The sequence below is a fragment of the Arachis hypogaea genome, chromosome 2 (assembly GCF_003086295.3).
Source record: "Arachis hypogaea cultivar Tifrunner chromosome 2, arahy.Tifrunner.gnm2.J5K5, whole genome shotgun sequence".
NCBI classification, from domain to species: domain Eukaryota; kingdom Viridiplantae; phylum Streptophyta; class Magnoliopsida; order Fabales; family Fabaceae; genus Arachis; species Arachis hypogaea.
In genome coordinates, this window is record NC_092037.1 from 59,204,952 (window position 1) to 59,215,064 (window position 10,113).

The following is a 10,113-nucleotide window of genomic DNA, read 5'->3' on the forward strand; positions in this document are numbered from 1 at the left end:
GGCTTCCTCGTTATTCTCTATCGTACGACGCATGGACATGCTTAGTTCCATTTGAGCATCTCTGCTTGATTTGCACAACAGGGATGTGACTGATGCAACATGACCTTCAAAATGATTCAAACACCAATATCCTTCAATACGTGTATATAAATTATTGCGGGATAATTTAATCCTGCTGAGAGGTTTCTCTTCTCGGTCAGAGATATTTTCAATTTCCATTTCCCCTCTTTGCTACATATAATCAATTAGTTCTTAATTTCATTTTTCTTCTTATTTGTGCTCCGAATTCTTTTAGAAAAACATGCAGCTTTTGAATAATCCTTGTAGAATTTTGTAGCATCTTCAAGCATGTTAAAAATCATCCCAACCTTGGGAACAAACTACTCATCAAAATCGCAAAAAAACTACAAAACACACCCAAAATAGTCCACAATACACCATATTAAAGCTAGCATAAACTATAGAATGCAACTACAACTATACAATCATCATAAAAAATAACAAAAATCAAATTCATGACTCATCATCAAACAGAAACTAAAACAATTCAACTAAAACAATAATGCAATTCACTCTCGTTCAATTGAAAAAGTCAGAACCTGTAGATACAACGAAACTTTCCCAAAATACACCCAAATATTTCTGATTTATAACCAAAGTCTGATATAAAATGCAACAGAGATTCATCAGAACTACTACATTACATTCAATTCAAAGAATCAACAGTGAACAACAATTTTCACAAGCAAGGTTCACAATATTATTCACCTCCACAATCATAAACTACTAACAAAAACATTAACTGGAATTGAACCACACCACAGGCACTTCATTGGACTCAAAACAAAAATCCACTTCGCTGTAGTTCAGTTGACAATCTGAACTTGAATCATTCATTATCTTCAAAATAATTTCAGAGCTTGATTTAAAAAACGAACGTAAAAAACAAAGGAAATCGAGAAAAACGAAGAAAGAGAACGCAGAGAGAAACGCACGAAAATGACGAAAGAGAATGCATAGAGAAATGCACGAAAACGACAAAAGAGAATGCAGAGAGAAGGCACGAAACCACATAAATCCTTTCAAAAAAAAGTTATATATTTGCGCGTTGATTGAAAAATCTGTTAAATTATGAGGCGCGTGAAATATACGTGCTAGAAGAGGCACGAGTGAGGTAAATTAGGATATATTGATTTGTATGGACTTGTATACATAGTTGTTAGAACCGAACTGGTGATCGAACCGGTCAGGCTACTGGGTCACTGGGTCACTAGTTCAACCGGTGGGTCACGGGTTGAACCCGTTAACCCAGTCCCACATAAGTAAAACGTATAAAACAGCTAAAAACTTAAAAATTAACAGTTAAAAAACATATCTCCAATAACATCATAATAAACATTAAGTCTCAAATCCTAAAAATAAGTAGTAATAAGAAAATAAACATAAAATTTAGTACTATTAGTCTATTACATGAACAACTCAATTTAACACAATGAAAATAACAATTCATGGATTATATCCAAGGAGTAACTTCAAAGTCTGGATATCTTTCTTCATTTGACAAATCTGGAGCTACATCCTGATTGGTTTCATTCTAATTTGCATTTTCCACAGAAGTATTATTAGCTTCACCATCATCTCGATCATCTTCCAGATTCAATTCATCTAGCATTTCAATAATGTTTCACAAATCATCATCAATAATAAGGCAAAATATTTGGTTAAAGCATTACAAAATCATCCCTAACAATAACATACCCAAATCATCTAAAGCTGATTGAAGAGACATATTTGCAAGATCATTCCGTAAAGCATCAACTTCTTCAGGAGTTAAAAATGGTGGTGAATCTTCCATTATCCATTCCGAATGATCCTCAAATGCATTAAGACAAATTGGATCATAACTTTGCTTTCTCATTCGGTTTCTATATTATCAATTAACTTGATTATTCTTATTATGACTAAAAATTTAAAATAATGCCTTCAAGAAAGAATAATAAAAAGTACCTTTGTTGTAGCCTTAAGTTGTAATGAACATAAACAAGATCATTAAGCTTTTGATGCTCTAACCGATTCCTTTTCTTTGAGTGAATGTGTTCGAAAATGCTCCAGTTACGCTCACAACCTGAAGAACTACAAGTTTGACTCAAAACACGAATTGCTAACTTTTGCAGGTTTGGTGCTCCACATCCATAAGATTCCCACCATTGATCTTAACATAAAAAGAAAATAATCACAATCATAAAAATCAAATCTTAAACATATCACAATCATAAAAAACTAATTTTAATAAAAAATTTACCAGGCATCACTGTGCTTCGCTCACGTATTGCAGACTGTCTCCCAAAGTCTCCTTCAGCATTCTTAAAGATTCTCTTCTCACTTGTCAATTTAGTATTCAAATTAGCATCACCGTAAGCATATCTCTCAATCACATCTAGTAGGCCAGAAATTGTTTCTTTGTGCTTGTCAAATTCTGCATAATTAAATCGAAAAGCTGGATTTAACCAATAACCAGCAGCATGAAGGTTTCTTTTAAGTTGTAAATCCCAACGTGAATCTAAATCTTCAAATAAGGTTCAACAACCCTATTTCTTTTTTAAAACCTCTTCACCATGTCTTCCCTAGCCTTATACATAGCTTGATAAAGGAAACCCATTGTAGCTCTATCTTCACTATCCACAATACGCAATACATGAACAAGTGGCTCCGTAAGCTTAACAATATCAGTGCATTGATTCCAAAATTTAGAATCTAAGACTTGATCCACAAACTTTTTTGCTTTGGCTTCTTTAGAGTAAGCTGAACTTGTCCATTCTCTAGATGTCACCATAGCTCTCAATGCATCCTTTTGAGCCAAAATACTTTGCAAAGCAATGAAATTAGTGGCGAATCGAGTTGGAGCTGGACGAAGTATCTCTCGGCCGCCTGTGAACTGTCTCATCAAGTACAAAGGATGGCAGTGATTATAGATATACTTCGTAATTATTGAAGCTTGTGACACAATTTCAGTCACTTCCACAAAGTTCCCAATATCCTGCAACATCAGATTAATACAATGTGCTGCACAAGGAGACCAATACAATCTAGGAAACTCCGATTCCAACAACCTTCCAACAGCAACGTAATTTGCAGCATTATCCATCACTACATGTACAACATTCTCAGGACCAACAAATAACACAACATCCCTAAGCAACTTAAATAAAGCCTCAGCAATTTTTGAGATATGAGAAGCATCATCTGACTTTAGGAAAACAGTTCTTTTAGGGCAATAAACCAAGAAATTAATTAAAGTACGCCTACAACGATCAGTCCATCCATCATCCATTATAGTAAACCCAGTTTGTTTCCAAATCACACGATAACCTTCAATCATCTTCTTTACATCTTCAACCAATTTACTCAACAAATATCCACGAACTCTTTGGTAATTTGGCCCTTTATACCCTGCACCCATGTTTGCAATAGCATCGATCATCGGTTGATAATAAGCTGAATTAACCGCATTGAATGGCACAGAGGCATCCATTATCCATCTTGCAATAGCAATATCACACTTCTCCACAATTTCTTTGCTTTAGAGAACACTTTTAATACTTGGTTGAGCTCTAGGTGTTGCTGCCGGGGGAAAAAGGATTGTAATCCCTTGAGTTGTTTTCCAACTCCCTTTCTGGAGCTAGGTGCTAGAATTCTTGATGCTTGTTATTGTCGCATCTCATTATGTTCAATCTCATCAAATTCCCTTTCAACGTCATCACAAGCACCATAACTTTCTGCATATTCTTCTTGAGTTTTCCTTTTCTTGGTTCGAAGATCTTCAATGTTTTGATTGAATTGGTGTCTCACCACAGCTGGCACCTTTCGACATGCCTCAATATCTCCGCCTTTTCCAGCCAAATGATACTTAACCCGGTTAATTCCTCCACCCCTAATAAGCTTCTCGCAATAAATACATACCAGAGCAGTTTCCTTTATCCAAAACTTGTTTACAATGACCCCATACAGGATTAGTTTTTCCTCTGTTACTATTTTTTTGGGTTCCAATTGTTGGATCAAGAGTTGATCCTTGTTCCTGAGAAGTTGGTGTTTCTGATGGTGTATTTGATGAAGCCATCCTAAATTCCTAATCAACCAGGATCTAGGACTAAATGACTAATCTCCAAGAATAATACACAACAATTCACTAAGGCACTAACTACTAAGAATAATATACAACAGCAACCAACAATGGATAATCAAGTAATCAACAAATGAACAAACTGAATAGAAACAAAAATATATCAAGAAACAAGACAGATCAAACAGAAAAACATGTGGTCTTGTTCATGTTCTCATTTGCCCGCATACAAAAATCAAACAGAAATCAAAGTATCAAACATATGTGAACAACCAACAATCTAAATTCTAACAGAAATCAAGCAGAAATCAACATACATAATCAATCTACAATAATAAATTAACTTCAAAAATTTTAAAAATTAAAAATACTTACCTGGACTGGACGGCTGGACCTTGGACCTGAGGGATTGAACGACGAGCAGAGAAGAGGGCGACCGGAACGACGAGCAGAGAAGAACACAGAAGAGCAGAGAAGAGCGACGAGCAGTAGGCGACGATGGACCGTGGACGTGCTTCTGCCTTCTTGGCGGTGGTGGGTGGTGCATTGCTCTGGATATGGTGGTGAGGTGAGTGCCACGCTGGTTGAAGCTGAACGGGGCGACGAGGTGGCTGAGTGAGTGGCGCACCTCTCTATCTCTCAGCTCTCAGCTTTCATGGAGTCATGGTGCATGGTGATGGTGGTCTCTCAAACCGTTTGGGAATGGGAAGGGAAAGTGGGAAATAGGGGATGGAGGCTGGGGTTACAGGCGCGTTTCAGGAGCAGCTTAAGCTTTTGTTTTTTTTTTAATAAAGAAACGACGTCGTTTCCAGCACAGAAAAAAAAATCGAACCAGTCCGGGTTAAACAAAATCCGCCGGTTTCTGATCAAACCCGACTGGTTCAGTACGGGTCTTTCCGATTCGACTCCTTGTCCGGTTAGATGCCTCAACCGGACTGGTTATAGCACCGGTTCACCGGTTTTTCGGTCCGACTAGTCGGGTCGGTCCGATTCTGACAACACTGCTTGTATGGGAAAAATGTTCATATGTGGAAAATAATTAATTAGTTATTAATGTATCACATAAATATGTTCTAAAGAGGGATTATTGACAAAAGAACTAACCAATTCTATAAAATTAAATATTAAAGTCCGATTTTTTTTTTCGAAAACCTCGATACCCTGGTATTATTCTACTCCCATAATTTTAAAAAACACCATAAAATCTAATAATTGAATATTACACCAACATTTTTTCAATATACAAAAAACTAAAGTGGAGGTATTCATCCTTGCAAAAAAAAAAAGAAAAACCCTAATTTCCTACCCCCGTAAACCTCGGCGCCCCCACACCATAAAAAACCTCACTCACTCATCACTCACTCATGACGCACGGACTTCCCTCCTCCCTACCTCACTCACCGCGCCGGTCACCTCCAACAGAACGGCAGCCAACGGAGGTCGCCTCTCCTTCCTCCGCGCCGACAGTCTCCGCTCTCCTTCCTCCGTCTTGGCTCCTCCGTGCTGTGTGCTTCGCCCGTCTCTGCATCCTCTGATTGCGTCGTCTGTCTCCGCTCCGCTGCAGGTTGTGCTCGTGCTTCCCCTCCGCTTCAGGCTGAAGCTCCGAAGCTGCTCCGTCGCTTACTCTGCTTCTGCTTCTGTAGGTGAGTTTTTATTTTTTATTTTTTTCAGTTATTATTTATTAATTGTTTATGCTTAGTTTTTTCAGTTTTAATTTAGGTTTAGATTTGTTTATGTTAAGTTGATGCTAATTAGATAAATTAATGATTAGTTTTACTGATTAGACAATAGGTTCTGTGACGTAACTGGGAATATGTTTAGCTAATTGGGTTAGATGATCAGTTATACTATTTTTTTTAATAGTATTTTGAAGGGTTTTACATTTCTAGTTGTTGCTACTTGCTAGGGTTTAAGCTTTCAAGAACTTTGCACCTTTCTCAATCTCCACTCGTCAACCATGTGGGCTCTTCGTCGAGCTTCCATTCGTCTTAGTCTCAGGTAAATAACACTCTTTACCTTCTCCCTCGTTGCCCTTTCCATTATTCTCTACTCTCGATGGAAAAATTGAAGTATTTCCCCATCTTTTTTCGTAACTAAATGTTGAGCTTTGAATCGAGGTTTTGTTTCTTAATTTTCCTTTTTATTGCAAAATGAGTGCGTCTTAAATTCGTAGCAAAAGTTTACATGTTTAGTGCTGTAATACATTTCATGCAACTAGACCTTGTAACTTTGTTTATTTTGATGCTAATTTCATATATTAACAGATTTAGAAATGTATGGTTCGAACATGAATAATCTATGAGATAGTACTATGAAGATGTTTGACTACTATTGTCGATGCTACCCGGTGGGTAGGACTTGGATTTTGTTTTTGATTTGCCTCTTCCTCTTTTTGAGCAAGCTATAGAGATGAGAACTTGACAGCTTGTTATGTGACTGTAGGAGGAAGAAACAATGGGTGACATAATATTGACAATTTATGTTATTTAACTTGAAGTAAAATTTAATTTTAATGTAAACTAAGGGGGTGCAAGAAAGAATTAATGTTAAACCGGGTTGCAATGTGCGCAATTTTATTCATATATTGGGGGTTGTAGTTTCCATTAGGCTAGTATTTAGGGGATGAGTTTATATATTTGTAGATTGTCTATAACATGAAGACTTGGTTTCCTACATAACATGGTGCATGATTCTGTTGCTTGAACCAGCAACAAAACATTGAATTATCATTTATTATATAGAAAGGTTGTGTTGGTTTATTTTAGCTTCACATTTTGCCTTTGGTCATGCTCTAGTCCCTATAAGAGTTTGCAGTCACTTTTTAATGTGCACTGTTTGCAGGAGCCAAGGATTTAGTCTAGGAGCATCTACTGCTATCAAGCTAATGCCAGCTGCTGTGGAAGATGGGGCTGGTATCAGTGGATCTTTTCAAATAACACGAAGCAAAGTTCTGTCAACAATGACATGTTATCATGCAGGTCATTCTTCCCCCAAATTTACTATGAGCAGACGTGAACTTTCGTCACAAGCTGATGCAAATAGTACGAACAATGACGATGATTTGGATGAAGCGCTGTCGTATGAGCTGCAGACACAAGGGATTAATGATGAAGTTGAGACTGACTTCGGCGATGATGATGAGGATTTTAAGAAATCACACGATGAGATGGAGTTATCTGACATTGAGATTGATCCAAAAAAATCACCACGTAGTAAGCGTCTGTCAAAAATATTCACGGCGATTATTAAAGCTCCAGGATTGTCTGTTCGTTCGGCTTTGGATAAGTGGATTGAAGAAGGGAAAGACATTAGTAGACAAGAAATCTCACTGGCCTTGGTTAATCTCCGGAGGCGTAAAATGTATGGGAGGGCTTTGCAGGTAAATTGATCAAAGTTAATAGTATTCTACTCTTACAATTAATCCGATTCATTTTATTTGTGAACTCATGCTGATTAAGTAGAGTATTAGACATTGCTTTACTTTTATGGATGTTTGATATTTGAATTTTTCCAGCCTGTTTGTGATATAATTAATAGCGGAAATCTCTCTCTCAGCATCTCTCCCGTTTAGCAGTTTCCTGCTTGAAAATGTTTCCTATTCCTGCAGTGGATTGATACTCGGGGCCAATATCCAATTACTTATATTGTAAATTTAATTTAGTTTGCTAGATTAAGTTTGAACAACCTGGACATTGAATTTTGGACTCACCTTAATGGTCATCTAGTGCTCTTTCAGCCTTTATGGCTTCTCTATAAGAGGGATTATATTGTTGCTCTTCTTTTGTCTTTTTACCATAGTCACTGGTATAATTTGTTGGGGCATATTTTTGGATATCTTTTTCCTCATTGATTTTAATAATTGTCTTTATGAAATTTTCATTATTCTATGAAATCTTTATCACCTCAAAAGAAAAAAAATATATATGCATTTTTTTGTGTTTAAGGACTATATATTTTCCATGTAAAGAAAAGAGGACTATATATTTCCTTTTTTGCTGATTGACATGTTTTGCCTTGTTTGAGCTTCTCGCTTATGATATTATCTTATTTTAATTGTGTGAATCTGTTGTACTTTTTTTGTTGGTATTGTAGCTCTTCGAGTGGCTAGAGTTAAACAAGAAGCTTGAATTCTTAGAGCAGGATTATGCTTCTCGACTTGATTTGATTGCTAAATTACGTGGTCTGCCAATGGCAGAGAAATTTATTGACAGTGTTCCAAAGTCTTTCAGAAGGGAGTTGTTATACCGAACTTTACTTGCTAATTATGTTAGTCAGAACAAGTTGAATAAGGCTGAGGCAACATTCAATAGAATGAAGGACTTGGATCTACCTCGTACAACATTTGCTTGTAACCAAATGCTTCTTTTGTATAAGAGGGTTGACAAGAAGAAGATAGCAGATGTGTTATTGTTGATGGAAAATGAGAATGTCAAACCTTCTACGCTTACCTATAAAATTTTGATAGACACAAAAGGGTCCAATGATATTGCTGGGATGGAGGAAATTGTGGAGACAATGAAGACAGAAGGCATTGAACCAGACTTGCAAACACAAGCAGCCTTGGCTAGACATTACATCTCTGCTGGGCTTAATGAAAGAGCCGAAGCTATATTGAAGGAGATGGAAGGTGAAAACGTGAAAAAGAAACAATGGGTTTGCCCTACTTTGCTCTGCCTTTATGCAAAGTTGGGAAAGGCTGACGAAGTAGAGAGAATTTGGAAGGTCTGTGAATCTAGCCCTCGAATTGAGGACTGCATGAGTGCAGTTGAAGCATGGGGAGCATTAAACAAAATTGATAAAGCAGAGGAAATTTTTGAGTTTATGTCGAAGAAATGGAAACTCTCTTCTGGTAACTATAATGTACTCCTGAAGGTTTATCTTAATCATAATATGCTATTGAAGGGTAAGGATCTTGTTAAGCGAATGTTAGATAGCGGCTGCAAACTTAACCTATTGACATACAATGCTCTTGTCAAACTTCATGTCCAAGCTGGGGAAGTAGAAAAGGCAAACACTCTCTTGCAGACCGCAATCCAGCAGAACCGAAACAAGCCATTGTTTGATACTTTCATGGCTATTATGGAAGAGTATGCGAAGAGCGGCGACATTCATAATGCAGAAAAGATTTTCTACCAAATGAGGAAAGCTGGCTACATTTCTCGATTCACTCAGTATCAAGTTCTAATCCAAGCGTACATAAATGCCAAGCAGCCAGCATATGGAATCAGTGAGCGGATGAAAGCCGATAACATATTTCCAAACAAAGCTATGTCTAAGCAATTAGTTCAAATGAACCCATTTGAGAAAACTGCAGTTTTGGCATTGCTTGATTAATGACAATAGCCATGAGAGGGTTGCTTTTGTACTTCAACATGAAACTAATTATTTAGTTATATAGGTTCAGGATCCTAGAGTTTAAGTGAATTTGCAAATTTAAGGTCGGCTAAAATCTTATCATATGCATTAGTCCAAATGCAAATGGAGTTCTTGAGATGGTCCTTATTAAAAATACTGAGTCAATTTGTTTTCTGGAACTAATTTGTAAGCTGGTGAAGGATATTTGAGGGGTGGAGACTATGTTGGGATTTTCTATTTCTCAAAAGTTATATCTGATGCTGGTTTATCAAATTTATTCTTTTTCTAATTGAATTGATAGTCAAAATCGTCTTTGAAAGATACCTCGATCTTCATTTTCGTCCTCAAAAGATAAAATTAATCGAATTCGTTTCCGAAAGATACTTAATATGATCACGTTCGTCCTTCCGTCATTTCCTTCACTGAGTTGGCAAACGTTTGCTGACGTGTGTCGTTAACTGCCAGTGTGATAGACGACAAGTTGTGATAGACGACAAGTTGTACTTTGTTGCTGACAAGATAAGTCTTTTATATTAAGTCAAATTAGTCTTTGAATAGATAAATCCTAATCCCCTTTTCAATTTTCAACATATTCTTTTTTCTTCTCCAACGGCTCATACCAATTTTCAAACCTCATA

General features: G+C 36.8%; 2 protein-coding genes across 2 annotated transcripts; one reads left to right on the forward strand and one right to left on the reverse strand.

Annotated features, from left to right (window-relative positions):
• Positions 1 to 1,594: 1,594 nt before the first annotated feature.
• On the reverse strand, positions 1,595 to 3,532 carry LOC112725742 (uncharacterized). Its single transcript, XM_025775472.2, has 5 exons — positions 2,607 to 3,532; positions 2,303 to 2,532; positions 2,008 to 2,212; positions 1,759 to 1,925; positions 1,595 to 1,665 (listed from the first exon to the last, which is right to left on the reverse strand). Exons 1-5 carry the CDS (start codon positions 3,530 to 3,532, stop codon positions 1,595 to 1,597), a joined length of 1,599 nt encoding a protein of 532 aa, XP_025631257.2.
• A 1,818-nt stretch (positions 3,533 to 5,350) lies between these two features.
• On the forward strand, positions 5,351 to 9,748 carry LOC112744979 (pentatricopeptide repeat-containing protein At1g80270, mitochondrial). Its single transcript, XM_025794774.3, has 4 exons — positions 5,351 to 5,763; positions 6,027 to 6,118; positions 6,962 to 7,499; positions 8,213 to 9,748. The coding sequence occupies exons 2-4, from the start codon at positions 6,078 to 6,080 to the stop codon at positions 9,452 to 9,454; spliced, it is 1,821 nt and encodes a 606-aa protein (XP_025650559.1). The 5' UTR covers positions 5,351 to 5,763; positions 6,027 to 6,077; the 3' UTR covers positions 9,455 to 9,748.
• The last annotated feature ends 365 nt before the right edge of the window (positions 9,749 to 10,113 follow it).

Excerpts from the sequence above, each read along its gene's own strand:
- LOC112725742 (XM_025775472.2), bottom strand. The coding sequence starts at position 3,532 with ATGGATGCCTCTGTGCCATTCAATGCGGTTAATTCAGCTTATTATCAA. Across the intron at positions 1,926-2,007 it reads AACTTAAGGCTACAACAAAG|AAACCGAATGAGAAAGCAAA; the intron begins GTACTTTTTATT and ends TTGATAATATAG. Across the intron at positions 1,666-1,758 it reads ATCAGCTTTAGATGATTTGG|ATGAATTGAATCTGGAAGAT; the intron begins GTATGTTATTGT and ends TTGAAATGCTAG.
- LOC112744979 (XM_025794774.3), top strand. The coding sequence starts at position 6,078 with ATGTGGGCTCTTCGTCGAGCTTCCATTCGTCTTAGTCTCAG. Across the intron at positions 6,119-6,961 it reads TCCATTCGTCTTAGTCTCAG|GAGCCAAGGATTTAGTCTAG; the intron begins GTAAATAACACT and ends CACTGTTTGCAG. Across the intron at positions 7,500-8,212 it reads TGTATGGGAGGGCTTTGCAG|CTCTTCGAGTGGCTAGAGTT; the intron begins GTAAATTGATCA and ends TTGGTATTGTAG.